The 17,984-nt window shown below is 42.8% G+C and overlaps 1 protein-coding gene across 1 annotated transcript in view; it reads left to right on the top strand.

The window, feature by feature from the left end:
• LOC108091233 overlaps positions 1-17,984 on the top strand; it is a 101,746-nt gene that overhangs the window by 81,843 nt on the left and 1,919 nt on the right. Inside the window, 2 exon segments of the mRNA XM_017190340.2 lie at positions 4,414-4,534; positions 14,456-14,532. Coding sequence (XP_017045829.2) covers positions 4,414-4,534; positions 14,456-14,532 — 198 coding nt within the window.

Raw genomic sequence — 17,984 nt, 5'->3', positions numbered from 1 at the left:
AAATGTTCTAATTCCAACTTAATTGCTAACAAACAAGCTGCTCTTCGCTTGAGTGTGTGAGTGTGTGTGGGTGTCTTTTGGAGGTTGGTTGGGGGATACACACTCGTGGGCAATAACTGCGGAAAACAAAGGCGGAGGGGGCGTGGCCGGAAGACAAGCAGGTTAAAGGTAAAGACAGGTAAATGGCAACAGGGAAGCGACAAAAGTTAAGGAAATGGTGATGGCAAATAAGAGTTCTCCCCCGAAAACCATCAAACATGCAAGATCCGAAACCCCTTCCCCTTCTTCCCCTTGAAAGGAAAACAAAAAATCTCGAGGTAATTGCCATCTACATAATTCACAAACTCAACCTCAAGTTGCACACAATTTTCGGGAAATTTTCGGTTGGCTGCTTGGATTCTTTTCCTCTTTTTTCGGGTTTGTCGCGTGACATTTGCCACACGTGCACGTACTTTTGGCACTCACTTTGGCCTTTCAAGCCCCCAAAACCCAAAAACCGAAAAACCCACAGCCCCGAACCGAAATTCGAGCCCCATTTCCCATCCAAAATAATTCGCTGTGCTCATTAACGTTGTAAAAATAATTGCTTAACACCCACCCACTCTCTCCCACACACACACACACACACGTTTGCAGCCACACTCACACACCCTTGGCATGTGCTAAATTCCAATTAACTGGCGGCTGTGAGTGTGAATGTCATCTCCGCTGCTTGTCCCCCAAATTGGTCGTCGTCCGAGGTGAGCGATCCGCGACGAGGCGCCACCCCATCATTTTTGGAGGGGCTAATCAGTGGCAGGCACCGGAATTCCCTACATATTTCGGGACAGAAGAACACAGTCTTTATAAAGCTGCATTGAACCTTTTTATGGGGGAAAACACGTACTAAAACTTCTATCCTTTTTGATTTTCATTTATTTGGATTTAAAACATTATTTAAAGGGCAAAAAATCGAAAACAAGAATATATGTTTTTTAACTGTTCATCTGTTGTTTTGTGGTTTAAATTGTGGTTTATTCACACACACCAAAATTCGCAACCCCTTTCGGACTAAAACCACATCCGAAATACACTTTCAGATCTATTGAATTTATTAATTAACAATAGCATAAATGCAATTCGAGAGATAACAATTTTTAGCCAATAAATTAACCAAGTAAAACCATTTTTCCAAAATCTATTAAAATAATAAAATAATTTTTGATTCCTGGAGTCATTGAAATGTAAGCCCACATTTTTGAAACTGATTTTCGAGGTAACCGTACCTGTCAAATAATGACCAGTATTAGAAGACTCGTAACTTACGAATACAATAGTAATTAAATTGCTTTGCATTCAAATATGGAAACTGACTAAATAATAATCGAAATAATCCATTTCTTAAATTTTTTTTTAGACCAATCCAATTCTGTGTAAAATCTTTCAACTGGGCTAGATGTAATTTACTAAACATCTGGCCAATAGCCTCTAAATATATAAGCGTAGTTTATAAGAAAGTATTGCTATAAAAAACAGCTTTCAAGTTTCCCACTCTTGGCCATATTTGTGTACACTTTTGCATCACTAATCGACTGAAACTGAGTTTAGCCCGGTCTAAACTATTGATCCGCTCGAGTGCAGCAGCACCTGATGTCGGGCTTAGGAGCTCTCGGCCGAACCTAAAAACCTGAGAGCCTGAGCCCCAACTTTTCCAGTTTGCCAGCGCGGCAACTCAGTTGGCAAAGTTTCCCGGCGAGTGGATATGCCCAAGGCGAAATCTGGGCGGAAGGACCTTGACGGGGGGCGGGGCGACAATATGGCATTTGATTATGCAAATGGGGGCCCGCTTTCCTCTTTCCTCTTCCCCTTTTCCCTTTTGCCTTTTCCCTTTCTCCTTGTCCTTGACCTTTCCCTTTCCCCTCGAGCGCTTAGCACTTGGCTCGTTAAATTTGCATAAGTTGCGACGGTGCCTAAAATTATGCAACGCATATGGACGGGCCCTGAAAATAACACACAAACACACACACAAAAAAAAACACACACAACACACAAGGTGAGGGTTTTTTTGAAACAAGGACACCACCATGTTTATTCCAAAATCTCCACCGCTCCACCGGTTATTCAATGCCACGAAACGTCCATGACATTATAGCACTTTTCGGGAGCGAGCGGTCCAGTTGTACCGCTCGCAGTCCCGCAGGAACTGCCCGGCGGACCCAACATGGAGTCGGACAATGGATCATAAAGAACAATGTCTGCTATCCTTAAAAAACAATGTCTGTCTAAACACGGCTTAGTGTGGCTTATTCAGCTGTAACCAGTTCAAGTAAATATGATGTTTATATGTTGACCTTAATCTCAGGGAATCACACTACTCAACCCACAAAAGTAACTTAAGAATCAAAAGTATATTTCTATATTGGTTTACCATAACAATTTTATTCTCAAATCACGAAACTAATGCACAGCGAATGAGAAAAACTTTTGAGTTAACGTTGTTCGTACATTTGTTATGCAAAGAAATTGACGAACAGACCGACATGGTTATATCCACTCGTTTCATGTACATGATAGCAGGTGCATCCTGTTACAGTATACCCTTCAATTCTACGGGTATCAAAAGAATAACCAATTTTTAAACATTTTTATTTAGTTCTTGAAAAGAAGAAGAAGAGAATATACAAATACATATATGAAATATAGTTTAAAAAATATGCTTATAATTGAACAAATATCGTTTGAAACAAAAATTTGTATCTTAGTGTTCTTTCAAATTGATTTGCATTGGGTTCTAAGCACCTGATCTTTTTCTTAAAAACCTTAGCGTAATAAAAGCGTTCAAGCAAGTACAGTTCAAAACCTTCGTCATATAAAATACAATTTTTTCATTACTCACACTTTTAACTGGATATCCAAGTACGACTGATGGCTCAACAGGATCACTCCGCTCCTTTTGGCTACCACAGAGTCCTATTGCGGATTCAGTTATCGATGGTGTTCCATCGGCGGTCGATTTCTGTTGTTACGAAAACAATAACTTAGAATGGAGGATTTACTGACTAGCAACACTCATCACAAACGACTGACACTGAACTGAATGCGTACTCCTCCCCCTTTAATTCTCTGATTTCCAGGAGCACTCCTTCCTGGGTTCGGTTCGATGGGGTCCCATGAAGGTTCAAGAGTCGCTGAGCAAACAAATCGCACACGTAAATTATATCGGGTAAACACAGTGGCGAATCGAAGGAGAGCACAAAGGGCACGACACAGAGAGAAAATTCCAGACCCCAGTTTGTTTTTTCCTAAATTTTACTTTAGGTCCGTAAATTGATATTATGTTCTTAAAACAATCGAAAAGGGTAAACTTAAAACATTTATAGTCAATATAATCATTATCATATTTTAATAAAGGGAATAATTTTTAAAGTACCTCTAAAAGTTACTTGTTAATTTTTTTTACAGCTTCAGATATATGAATTAACAATTAAAGAAATTCAAAAATAATAAATTTAACCATTTAATAGTTTACAAAATAATTTTTTAGTTTAGGCAAAAAGTACCGTTTTGAACATTTAATAAACACAAAATAAACTTACAAAATTAAATACCTGATACTTAACCAATTTTTTGTTTCTCGTATATTTTTTTGGTATTCTGACTTAGAATGAAAAATAATCAGTATCGAACTTCATTACCTCTCTATCCTATTTTCTCTGAGTGTATCAAGCATGTGGCATCGTTTCGCACCCGCGGCACGTCGGGTCATCCAAGGTGTTGGTGTTGGCTTTTGGTGTTAGTTTTGGCGGATCCCGACGTGTTGTCGCTGCCTTCGTGACTGCAGAGGAAAGAGGGAAGAAGAAAGAGGGAGGAGGGAGAAGGGAAGAGGAGAGGAGGGAGGAGGCACTGCGGCTCGCATTTCTATGCAATCTGCGGTTGGGGGAATTGGGGATGAGATGGTGAGAAAGGGGAGGGGAAGGGGAAAAAGAGAGAGCGAAGGGAACAGGAGGGAAAACGAGGAGGAACGTGGATACAGCACATGCTGTTTGCTGTTTGCTTGGCTTTTTATTTGGTCGCCTGCTAATGGCATGTTTTGATTTCGCGCGGGAAGAAAAAACGCGTCTAACGGAAAAAGGGCAACCAACAAGGCAAACAACAAAAAGCCCCTGGCGTTCCAACACGCATACTTCCGCTTTCGCCGAGTGTATGTGCTTTGTGGGTGTGGGTGTGGGTGTGGGTGTGAGTGGGGGTGTGAGTGGGGAACGAATTATGGTGGCTATGCGTGCTTTGTGGCAGTCACACACACGCAGGGCTCCACAAAAGGCAACCGCAACCTTGAGCTCCTGGGATTTCTCACCTGGAAATTGATTTTGCGCGCATTTCCGAAGATATCCCCAAATAACACTGCATTTCTGCACTTTCTTTTCCTATTTTTAGAAATGGCCCTGCTCCTGCCAGCTGCACTTTCGCACAGCCACCACGTGAATGAAAGCGGCGAAAGCCGACGGAATCTGCGCACGCGCTACCGCGACTCCTACAAACACAACCATGATCACGAGTAAGTATCCCCTTTATTGTACAACACCTTGGTGTCTATAAACTTATGGGAAGCCAAGTGGAAAGTTTATTGGATAAAATATAAATAAATCTTGTTAATATGGATACAATCACACTTATAAAACCAAACTATTTCGAAAGCCTTACAGAATTGCTTTCGAAAACGATCGCCTCCCCCTAAGAAAACCAAGTATCGCAACTTGGCTGGCAAATCTGCCTATTTCGGTGCAGATGGCTCTTGTTCTGGCTTGGCTTTTGTTTTTATGGGAAAAAGCTCATAGCTCTTGCCCACGCCCGTGATCCTGGACATTACGAGGGGCGACTGGAAGAAGGTTTATCCCAAATTTGCTAGCCGTTGAGTTTTTATGGCGCGCGACATGCAAAATAATTTCATGTCCCGGCGGGGGAAATTCGAGTGCGAGTGGGGAACGGAGAACGGGGAACGGGGAACGGAGAACGGGGTGCGGAGAACGGGGAACGGAGAACGGGGAACGGAGAACGGGGAACGGATGGGAAACATAAACGCCGGCAATAAAAGTCCATCATAAAAGGGGGCTCGCATTAAACTGTTCTAAGCCGTCCCTGATTTGACGCGTTGTTAATTCCTCCGACTGCTCCGATATTCCTTGGCATTTTTTGAGCCGCTTGTTTGCCTCCTTTGATTTTTATGATTTGCCCGCCCAGGTTGGCCATGCCAGATTTTTGCGAGTGTCTGCGACATGTCCTTAAGTGTCCTTCATGTCCTATTTGTGGTGTGGCCAGGCGCTGGCAAACACGAGCCGGGAAAGCAAACAAAGCTAGACAAAGGAAAGCCTTCTCCTTCTGGCTTTTCGACGCCTTCTCCTTTTCCTTCTCCTTCTCCTGGTTTTCCAGCCCGTTCCCCTCGTGGTTTCTACATTTGCCAAGCTCTCTTTGCTTTTTGTGTGTTTGTGCTGGATTTTGGTGTCCAACTCCTAGTTGTGACTTGCAGACACTCTGCTGAAAAGCGCATATCTTTCGACATTTTTTGACTTTTATTCAGACGGATATACCCGCATTGCCTCACCTTTTTTCGGTGGCAGCAGCAAATCTGGCGAACATCTTTCGCTGGCCCATTATGGATGCCACAATAAAAGCACATCAATCACGTGCCGAGTCCTGGACGCAACGCGTTTCCTTCAAGGACCTCCTGAGAGGTCAGATTTTTTGATGTTTCACATCCCCGCTCCATCGCTGGATTCTGGATTCTGACTCCTGATTTCCCAGGCCCATCAAAAGCCGTTTATTATGATGCGATTCGCTTTGTTGTTGATGTTATTTCCCTCCTTCCCCAATCGTCGGTGGGTCTGAAAAATAAAATTAAATTAAATCCGCCTTTTATTATTTTACGATTTTTCATTCGGTGCTTTGTCTTTTTTTTTCTTCTTTCTCCCCTTGAACGTCGAAATTATATCTATATTTGGGCTTATCTCGCATTTTTCGCACTGATTTCTCGTTTATTTTATCATAGAGAGAAATATTAAATGTGTTCACATTTATTTATTTTAGGGTGTTGCATTGCTTTAAATTGAAACTAAAGTGTAAAGAGCTTAACACAATCTCAAGTAACTTTAATCCTGTAAAAAAGTAATACAATCTATAGACCGGATTAAATATTTAAATTTAGGTTCCCTTTTATTCATTGCCATTTCCACCCTCTCCATTTCACCCTCTCTTAAATCATTTTTCCGTTCTCTTGGATTCTACGTTTCCTTAAAATTGAAAAGATTCCTCCATATAATGCACTTCGTTAGTTCACTGCGTTAAAGGAGCAAATTCAAATTTCCCTCTGTGATTTCTCCCCTTTGCTGGACAAACATCGGCATGTGTGTCCTGTCTCTTACTTTGGGCCTTAATTAACAGTCGGGCGGTTGATGGCTGATGGCTGATGGCTGATGGTCAGGAGCACAGACGAAGAAGGAGCCAGTTGGCCGAAAGGAGAGGAGAGGAGAGGGGAGGAGACACTAAGCCGCCGGCGGAAGAGGAAGGGAGGTTTACTTAAACTATTGCTGCTAATTGAAACGAATCGATGGCAGTTCCCATCAGTTTGCTCAAGTTCTGGCCCAGAGCCCAATCCCCAAGTACATTGGCAAATATGGCAGCATGACGGACGACTGGCCAAGAGTTATGGCTTATTTAGTAACTAAAATGGCGATAGAAAAGATATGAGAACACACAAATTGTTAGGAGCTGCAACTGCTTAGCAGGCCAACAAATTATGCAAGCTTTAAATTTGGAGGTGAAACTAATTAAATCCTTACTTTGTTAAATGGTAAACGGAATTCTCTGAACATAATTGGCGGAAATATTGTTCAAACTGATTTGATACCTCTTTCAGGTCTTGCAAACTTGTTTTGAAACCTAATATTTCCCACTTAATATTTCGCTCAAACGCCAACTTAAGGATATGCAAGGCCAATCAGAAACGAGAATATATTATCCAACTTTAGTGGCTCCCCTTTCTCATGATTAAGTCTCGATCTCGGGGAATCCCCCCCACCGTGACAGGTGCCACGCCCCCCGCTCAGCCTTCCGCCCCCCCCGGTGATTTGTTAACTTGCTGGGAAAACTTTTATTGCTTTGTCAGCGATATGAGAGGCGGCAACAGGAACCAAACCGCAAATTATGAATTATACACTCGAACAACAAAAGCGGCGACAACCAGCAGATGAAAGTGGAGGGAAAATAAATAAACATATACATAAATTACGGAAATGAGGGGGGAAAACCAGCGAAAAAAAGAGAAAACAAAAACAGGAAGAAAAACGAAGGCGGGCGGTGGAAATGGGCAAAACCGAAAATAAGAATAAAAACAATAATTCGCCACAATTTAATTTACATAATGACAGTGTCAAGCGGCGGCTGTAAGGTGAAGTGGGTGGTGGGGATAAAAAGGGAGGGGAGTGGGCGGTGGTGGGTGGTGGAAGCACAGCCGAAGCTGAAGAGGGGAGAGAAAAAGAAATTAAAAAGGCGAAGATGGAGAGCTGGATGCCAAAGGAAGACAACGAAGACAAAGGAGCGGCCGCCAACAACGTTGTTGAAAATTCACACTTTTTTAATGCGATAAATTTACAAGGCAACTGGGAAATCTGCAGTCGACAGCCGTGTGTGCCACGCCCCCTCCTGCCCCGCCAACGACGACCACGCCCACCGTCTGCGCCTACGTGGGGCAACAATAAAACGTTTTAAGCCCAAATCCCCACGAGGATTAGCCTGGACCGCATAAATTTGCCAGCAGACGCGAGCAAACAAAGCGTCCGAGGAAAAGCGCCAACTAACCAGGGACGGAGTCTCCACCCGCACCCCTGGATTTCCACCCTGAAAAAGGGGAGGGGCCCCAAGGATCGATATCTGGTCTTCAAGTGCAAGTGTCAAAGCTGGACACTCAGATAAGATGGGCGAGCTATTGGATAAACTCATTTCGATTCACACAGACACAATTATCGATTCATTTCCATTTGGAACTGAGTCCTTGGGGTAGATTGTGATTTGATAAAATAGATGTTCAAAAATATTTTTCAATTCGAAGGAGACAACATGAACATACGATATTTGTTTTGAATATATGCTTAAGGGTAAATAACTGAGACACAAAAACTATTTAAAAGTGCCAACACAACAAAAAATTGCCCTGTGAAAATGAACTTGAGCAATTGACTCTTAATTATAAAGTTAAAATTAGGCTGCCATCCGAATGGAAATACTTCCATACATATATGAATATATAATTTAATTTACAGCACAAAAGTCAGGTTAAATTGGGCCCCATTCTGCCCGCGTTTCGCTCCAAAAAAAAAGGAGCCCTCTTGATTGTTAGCCCCTGGAAATTGAAGACAATGAGTCTGCGAATTGACAGATTTTACGATTCCAGGGGACCCCCTCCCATTCCCTCCCCCCTTTTCCACCCCCTGGGAAAACCCCTCATTCCCTGGAACCTAATTTGCATAAGGCAGGTGCGCTGGATTCGTCCTGGCCTCCAAATCCCGGATCCCAAGGATTCTTGGGAGCACATTCGCATTTATCGCGCACTCTGCTTCTGTTTTTGTTTCTGTTTCTGTTTTTTGTTTTTTTTTTTTTACCTCTGTAACGGCTTGCATACGGTTGACAGCGGAATAAGGGCCATAAAAATGCGTTAAAGCCGCTGCTTTATTTTCATTACACAAATATACATACACATATATAAATGTATATATGTATATATAGAATACAGCTCCCTTCTGATCTATGCAGGCGGCTTTTGCAAAGGACGAAGCAGCAGAAGACTTCTGTTTGTCCGTCTGCGGCTGCTTTGCATACTTTTAGGGGCACTCAAAGTCGGCGGCTTTACAAATTGAATTATGCACTTAATGGCGGGCAGCTGCCGAGCCCAAGATTCCGGCACAAGGCTAAGCATCTGAAAGAGGCCAAATGAAATGGCTAAATGGAAAAATTCCCATTCAGCGAGCTATTTGAACGAGCTTCCCCGGCAAGGACATACCGTTTGCCACTTTAAGGGCCTCGCAGCGAGGGCTTTTACTCGGTCCTAGACAAATAATGGCGAGAGTGCAGGAAAAACATCAGCGTATCTCTGGGTAGCTCATAAATATTTCCCCCTTTCGAATTGAAATGCATATCCAAGACACGCAACTCCGAAATGTGGAAACGGAATACCTGTAACACGTTGATTAATCTGCCTTGCCCTGTCCTCATTATAATCAGTCACCCACAACTCTCCTCCGCCTTTGTGGCATATTTTCTATTTTTAATCGGAAGGCGAATGGCAAAGGAAGCAATCACCTCTGCACCGCCGACACTTTCCTTCCATATCAATTATTTGGCCAAAAAGAAAAGGGAGGAGCAGGATGGAAAGGGGGAAATCTTTCAGTCTAATCTACATGCCGGCAGCTCTATTTGCACAAAGCTTTTCCTCGCGGTGGCCAGCGATGCGAAACTGTCACAGTAATCCCCCGGCCACGCCCCCCTCCCCCCCTTACCCCCGCTCCCCCTCCTTTACCCTGCCCCTTTTCGCGGCAAATCAGCTTTTGCATTGACTAAGTATGCAACAAGGTTTTCCGAGCCGCTTTCTCTCCGCCGCTCAATCATCATTAAAAAGCAGGAAAAGCGTTGAGGGAAGTGGGTGGGCTACTGGAAGCTGGCTGTCTGGGATGCCAGGAGATGGATAAGGCCGACAACAAGGACAGCGAACGTCCAGCGGAATCGCTTTTACATTTCCCTTTGGAGGCGACTCACTCAAGCGCCGCAAAGTGCTTCCTTTCTGGCAGAAGACCGACAACCGACGACCGACGACCGAAGACCGAAGACCGATGCCAAAACCAAGACCAAGACCAGCACCAATTCCAAGTCCAAGTCCAAGAAGTCCCTTGCCTTCGGTCCCGACGAACTCCTCGCCAGCCGCCTGTTGCTCGAAGGATGCACTGAGATAAAGAGGGTGCAAGTTCTCATTGGAATTTAAAAAAATATTGAAAATTCAGAAGAAATTGTTTTTCTAAAGTTTAGTGGTGCCAAAATAAAATGCAACGTATTTGAAGATTAAAGCAAATCACAAAATTCGGTTGGGTGAAGCAACTCAGGAATTGTATTTAAGCATTCGAAACCTAACAACAAAGGGCTGGGAAAAAGTATACCCTGCAAATTGCAGTGATTTTCTCTCAGTGTTGGATCCTGTCCAAATTGCAATGTCGCCCGGTCCCTCGGCGTCGCCATCGTTTTCGTTTCCGGCATCGGTGGTAGGCAAATAAAAAGCAGGCGTAAAGGGGCGGGGAGGCGGTGGTAGATGGACAAAGGGGCGTGGCAGCGGGACATCGTGTGGCCATCCAGCTGTGAGGCAACTTTGTCGAGCAATTATTTTTAGCGCAGCTGGAGCGGCGCTCACTTCATCTCGTCGCCGCTTTTGTTTGCCCTTCATATAAGCAAGTGCAAATACTTTTTTAAGTGCCTGTATGCCTCTTGTTGTAACTGCTGTTGTTGTTGTTGTTTTTACTGCTGTTGTTGTTGCTGTTGACAGTTGTCGGCCTTTGAAGTGGCAAAATATTTGACAAGAAAATGACTTTTCCGGGCGGAGGGCAACCAACCAAAACAGGTGGAGGAGGGGGTGGGGTAAAATTTCAGAGTTGAGTGTATGTTGTATGTTAATGTTTTGGCCACAATTTGCTGGCCGGCAGAAGTTGATCCATTGTGGTCAGTGGCTGCCATTGCCGGTGACCCTAATTCGGCGGAAGTCGACTTTGTGTCCTGCCATTTAGCGGAAGAAAAATATCTCGAGTCCTTCCTAATCTGAGCGGAAATTGAGAACTTTGCGGCGTGCCGAATCGTGTGTTTCACAGCTTGTATACCCTAGCAGAGGGTATCATTATTTCAGTCAGAAGCTTGCAACGCAGTGAAGGAGACACCTCAGACCCCATAAAGTATATATATTCTTGATCAGCATCACGAGTAGAAACAGAAAACGTCTGTACGTCTGTCCGTCTGTCCGTCTGTCCGACCTACTTTAAATAATGTTCGCCTGGTGGCACAAATTCTAAAAATTTAATGCAAAACAACCAAAACCAAAGGAGTAGTGACCACATTTCGCAAGAAATTACCACATTGGGTAGATTTTACATTTAAGACACGAGTCGAACATACTCGTAAACGCCTAGCAGGTGGATATCGAAATTAGTAAACTCTAATTTACCAGTTCCAACCTTCTGCGGATTATGTGCGCCTGGTATCTGAAATCCAATCATTCGATGGAACACAACGAATTGGCAAATTGGAAAACGAAATACCAGGCGCACAGAAATGCTAGAGGGTGGCTACAAGATCCGAACTTGCAACCCCTTAAGGTATTTTTTCATTAATTTTATGTAAATAAATAATTTAATTGAATTTCATGAAAATCGGATCCTTTGTTTTCCCAAATCCAGTTTTTGGGCAATTGGCTCTTAATCATTTGCCTACAGAACTAATTGATTGTTCATAATTTTGGTTACACAATAAAGTGAGAAGGAATTAAAACAATAAATCAATTCAAATTTGATGGCTAAAATATAATACAAATTATATTGTCAGCTTAATTCATGGTTAATATATAATATTTACCAACGAATTTTACCGCAAGAAAGAGCATTTTAACACACATCAAAATATGATTTTGTTAGTTTTGTTATTCATTAAAAAGGTGGAATAAATCTATGGCGTTGAAATTATTAATATTTAATATAACTATGCTGAAAATATTTACTTACTGTTGAAATTGTGGTTCTCTGAAGCTTGCATCATTTTTAAAACAAACAACAAAAATTTAAACAATGCAGTAAACTAATAATTTAAGGTATTTTTCCACAAATGTTTGCTTAAGTTTGATATTCATAAAATACAAGCCGTTGGCATTGCACATTTTCTTGGGATGGTCAACCCCTTAGAATTCATTATGTTTCATGAATTAACAGAATATTCCTCGTTTTCTGCTACAGAATAAAATAATATTTTGTGAAATATTTAGGAGCCGGCAAACATTTTTGCTTACAAAGGATAAGCTGAGCTCATCACTGCTTTTGAAACCCCTTTCCGCCCTTTCCACTTTATGGGCCTTCTAATTGGGTTCGGAATTTGCTTGCTACTCTGAAATAAATTCGTAGGTATTTTTATTCAGAGCGAAATATGTGCGTCGTATATTTTGGCTAAGCCTTCAATTTGCGTGCAACCTGCCGCAGAGCCTTTAATTTTCACACATACAAAATAAACATATTTATTTTGTTAATCCAGGGTGGATTTGCCGAGTCAAGCAGACATTCATGTGCAAATATTGAAGGCCTAAAGTTTCCTTCAAATGAGCCCACACTTTGTGCTCCTAATTAGCATTTAGTTTTGCTTATGCAAGATGAGTGCTTAAAATGATGAATTAGATTCAATTTCGCTTGAGTGCCGCATATAAAGTTCATGGCCCATTAAAAACAAACTGGTTAATGGTGAATTTTAAACGAAGTTCGGCAGGAAAACAGCGTTGAACTCAATTCATTCTTCTCCGCTTTTTGATTAGGCCCATTAGGCTTGCATTTAATATTCGGTTTGATGTGTGACTCCTAATTGATTATAACATTTCAACATTTATTTTAAATAAGTGATGATGTAGGGGCTCTTTTGATTTGTGTGCAATTCACCTCCGTAATCAGTTAATGAATTAAAAACCCAGCTGCCCATTCCCACTCGAATTTTCCCTTTTTCCGTTTATCATTTTCATGTTTCATTTTGCAATAAATCAGTGGGCCCTATTTTTTCACAAATTTCAGCTTAGAGCAGCTATGTTGCCACTTGAAGGCCGAAAGGAAATGCCGACTATTCTCCTCCGTTCACCGCAAGCCAAGCATAACAATTGCTTTTTATTTTATGATCGCCGGCCAAGGACTCCGCCAAGTGCTCCTCCTGCTGCTCCTGCTGCTCCTGCTCCTCCTCCTCCTCCTGCTCTTCTTCGTCTTGGTTTTTTTGGTGCTTCCTGGCCAGACAAATACCCGGTTGGAAAAGGCCGCACATTGCTTGTCTTTAATTATGTTTTGGTCCTCGAGTTTTGTGCATTGCCTTGTTTATTTTTATTACTCGGCGCGGCGTCTGCGCCTGTTTATTTACATTAATTTTTTCAATTTACCTTTATTGCCTCGGCGCAGAGGGTCCTTCGCTCTGAGGTCTTCGGTCTTCGGTCTTCGGTCTTTGGTTTTGCCGCGACTTAATTAAGCTGTCAGCTGCTCCTCCCCTCTCCTGGCCCCCCTGTGCTCCTCTAAATCTCAACCAGCAACTGGCGACTGGCGAATGGCGACTCCCCTTTAATAATAATTCCCCTTATTTATGACTTGTTATTCTGTGGAGTCTGGGGAATAGGTTTTTCTTTTTTTTTTTGCGGTCTAAGTGCGACGCCAATTTCAATTTCCGCTGCATCCTGGCTAATTTGCCTTCATCATCGAATCCAGGTTCGCTGGCTTCTATTGCAATACTCACGGCTTTCCCTTTTTGGCTAAAAGCCCCTTCTGCTTTTCTTTTTTTTTTTTTGGCTAAGTGGCCCGGCTTTCCGGTGCGGGGATTGCGCTCAAAAATGCCCGAAATGTCAGGCACTTTTGAAATTTCCTACGCAATTTCCGATGTCAACACCTTGACAGCTGTCAGACACACACACAGACACACTCTCGAATCACACACGCAAACTCACACACACACACACACACACACACACACCCAGACACAGCCGCAGCAAAATGTCAGTTCGATTTGCTTTCGCCTCCTTCTTCCTCCTCTTTTTTCGCCTTTTGCCCAGCGGAAGCGGAAATTGTTAGGCTTAATAGACAATTCGCATTTCCTGCTCCTTTGAAGTCGCTCGCTCAAACTGCTCCTCCGCTCCGCACAATTGCACAAATCAGGTTCCCCCTCCCCCACTCGCATCCTCGAATCCTTGAATTTCCCCGCCGAAGGAGCTGAATCGCAATAATTATAATATTTAACATCTCAATGGCCAGACAGATCCTTTGGCACTCTAATGAGGCGTCGCCGAAGGACATGCATAATCAATGAACGGCCGAACGGACGAATGAATCGCCATCTGAATGGGTGAACGAGCGTCGAGTGTCGAGTGTCGAGTGTCCTGCCGAGGATGGAAATTATGGCGATGGATTATTAATTAAGCGAACATTCAGTCGTCGACAGTCGAATTCAGGCGAGCGGGGCTTTCAAGTCCTCAGACAGATTTGCAATCGTTGGACCTACAAAATTTAATAACCAATTATGTATGAAATTAAATTTATGAACCAAGGGGTCATTCAAATTAACCTAATAGGACTAGAACACATCTATTTCTTTTAACTGAACCATTAAACTAACACATTAGGACATGTTGAGAAAACTATAACTAACACTATTTGCTATTTCGGTTGTCTTTCAGCTACTGCGTGGAATTCGAAGTAATCAAAGCATCGAAAGCCTGCCATAAGCTGCCTCCTTATAATCTCATGCTGGAAGGTGAGTTAACTCTTTCAAATAAAACAAATAAAAAACGTGAATTCAATTGATCAAACAACAGAACCCAATTAATAATCAACATCGAAATCTTCAAGTTAGCCGAATGAAGTTGCGAATTCCATTGACTCTTGCTATTAATCAATTAAATATGCAACCATAATTTAAATTCCTGAAACGCCCCAATATATTAAGCACACCTTTTTGTTTTTATGTTCTAATGGTCTTTTATTGAAGAGCCCAGTAATCCTCACGATGATGCCTTACACTTTACACAATAAAATAAAATAAATAAAATTTGATTATAACTGTTCCACAACTGATTTATTACTGACTGTAGAGCTGTGTGGTGCTGCTGAACTGGCTGTGAAATATTTTTCCTACGCCTACTTTTTAAAAGATTTTGCTTGATGTACTTGTTCCCCATGACGACTATTTACATATACTGTAAATAATTTAAATATACTGTAATTAAATAATTTTAAAAATCGCAAGGAAATGCCTTTAAAAACATATTTACAATTTGAAAATATATTTCGAATAATGAAAGAAGCTTAGAGGAACATCACATATGTCTCAAATGGTAGTAAGAAAATATTTATACCTTTTACTCGTTAAGTGTAATCGTTGAGGAGTATAAAACTTGCACTTGTAGCCGCGTACTGTTTATACATTCCTGATCAGGATCAGGTGAGTCCATCTAGGCATGTCCGTCTATCCCTCCGTATGAACGTTGAGAGTTATAAGAGCTACAATATTTGGATTACAAATTTTGAGTTTTGTTTGATGATTTAAACTCAGGTTACAAATACGCAGCGATTGCCGTTTTTCAAAACTCAACACGCCCACTTTTACACCCACCAGCCTTGGGGGCGCGCACAATTCTATAGACAGATATATTCGTGGCACTCAACTAAAACGTTATTTCTTGTTTTTATCAAAAAAAAATCAATTAATATTAAATTAATAATAACAATTTATCAATTTATTTTTTTTTTTAGAAAATTATATCCGCGTAGTAATTACTAATTACAATTATGGCACACTTGTTGTTGTTTTAACAAGCCTCTCACAATGAAAATTCTTGAAGCAAAATAGGCTTGGAACTTTGTGGTTATTGAACTTTAAAAGTGGATTCCCATAGCCTCAGTACAAACCTAACACTCCGAGAAAGCACATCGAAATCTCATACCAATTTCTAGTTTTTTTTCGAGAAAATTTGTTGTGTTGTGATTTATTAAATACAATAACGCGAATTCAGGCAAATTAAGTACACATTTCATCCCAAAATATTGACAGTGGAGTCGCGAGTTCAGGCTCAGTCAGCTCAGTCACTTAGTGTTCCGAGATCCGCGTTTTACGATCCGCGATCCGTTATTTGTAATTGTAATCCGTAATCCGTAATCCGTAATCCGTAATCCATAATCCGTAATTTCCACGTGCGTCGCGATGATGAACCGATTGACGGAGCGTCTGGTGGAGGCCAAGGCGAGGTGCTCGGACTACCGCAGCGTGACAAAGCTGAACGTGTGGGGTGCCGAGCTGCAGGACATCTCCATCTGCCTGGGGATGCCGCGCCTGGAGGTCCTCTCGCTGAGCAAGAACAAGATCAGCTCGCTGAGCGCCCTGCAGAACTGCACCCGCCTGCAGGAGGTCTACCTGCGCTCCAACGAGATCGCGAGCTTCGACGAGCTCGACCACCTGGCCAACGCCCCAGACCTCAGCCTCCTCTGGCTGCAAGGCAACCCGTGCGCCGAGGCCGCCGGCAGCAACTACCGCGCCTGCGTGCTCCGCAAGCTGCCCCAGCTGCGCAGGCTGGACGATGTCGATGTCGGCGACCAGGAGCTGCAGGCCGCCCTGCGAAGCGCTCCGCCAGGGAAGACTGCTCCTCCTCCTCCTCAAACTCACTCCTCCGTGGAGCAAGCGACAGGCGGCTCTTCCAAGGGAAAGGAGCAACAGGAGAGGCAGAAGGCGGAGAGGGAGAGGGAGCGCGAACTTGAGAAGGAGCGACTGTGGGACAGGCAGCGAGAACAGGAGCGGAAGAGGCAAGAGGAAGAAAGAGAGCGGGAGAGGGAGAGAGAGCGGGAACGGGAGAAAGAGATGATGCAGAACAGACTGAGGGAACAGGAGCGGGAGCGGGAGACGAAGCAAGAGAGGGAACGGGATAACCGCGAGAACGGAACTGGAAACCAGGAGCTACCATGGTCGGGGGCCCGAAATGCCAGCGGCGATGCCGTTCCTGGTCTACAGCAGCGATCCCCCACCCCACCTCACATTCCGCTTAGCTATCCGTCTCCGGTTCAACAGAATCCGATGCTTTATCGTCGCCAGGACAACTACGAGTCGCTGCTCCGGACAACCGAGCACATGAACATGGCGGGGGTTAGTGGGCCACTGTCGTCTGTCCCCAACACCTCCCCATCGCCATCCATCTGCTCCTGCTGCAGAGATTGTGGCGCGGATTGGCGAGGCCCCCTGATGAACGGCAACCTGCTCCGCGCCTCCTTGTGCCTCATCCACGGGATGGACGTGGCCGAGCTGGAGGCCCTCAGCCACGCCATCCGCACCCAGCTGATCAGCCGGTCGATGCCCTACTGACCGCCACCTGAACCTCCATTACTGAACTGAACCGATCCCTCATTGGAATCCAGGAATCTGTTCTGTTCCCATGACCAAATCTTAGAGATATTCCGCCAGATTTGAGATTTTTTGCCCTATTCAAAAATTTTGTACTTTTTAATAAGTCGTACCAAATTTTTAATTTAACATTCTTTTAAAATTGGCTTAATTGATAGTCAATCTAGAACCTAATGTATTTTGGAACAAGCTTTTGATCTAGTATTAGTATGATATATAATAAATTCTTATTTACAAACAATTCTTCTTCTTTTAATATATGTATGTATGTACTTTTTAAACGTGTTACTCATATATTGAATTATGCATCAGTTGTAAAGAATTACTTGCGATATCATTCTTTTTTCTTATTTCTTTTTTAATTAATGTATGTAAGCATATTTTTCCTATTATTTAACCCAAAAATAGTGCTAAATTATTTATTCAGAGCTACGTTGAAGCTTTACAAATAAGACTAATTAGATAATTAAAAAAATCCTGCGGTTGCGGCACTCATTTGGCTCGTTAATCACTGTCGCAAGATGAGCTCGTGGCGTCTTTGGCCAGTCGAAGTTTTTTATTATGGTAATAACTAATACTACTTTTATTTCGCCCACCAAAATAATGAGACAAAGGAATTTGCAAATTTCGTTGATTCTTGCTTTTATTTAAATCAAAATGGTGCTCTTATTTGATTTTCATTATCATCGGTCAAAAATGCCTGAATTTTTAACTTGGATGAGATCCGTCATCACGATATCGTCCCTTTTGACTTCTGAGGCTTCACTCATGAACCGAAAGCTTCTGGTAAGATGAGGCGATGTCTTCTTCGCAACCTT

Source organism: Drosophila ficusphila, unplaced genomic scaffold, assembly GCF_018152265.1.
Source record: "Drosophila ficusphila isolate 14025-0441.05 unplaced genomic scaffold, ASM1815226v1 contig_198, whole genome shotgun sequence".
NCBI lineage: Eukaryota > Metazoa > Arthropoda > Insecta > Diptera > Drosophilidae > Drosophila > Drosophila ficusphila.
Note: the sequence above shows the minus strand (reverse complement) of the source record. Positions and strands in the feature narration are given on the sequence as shown.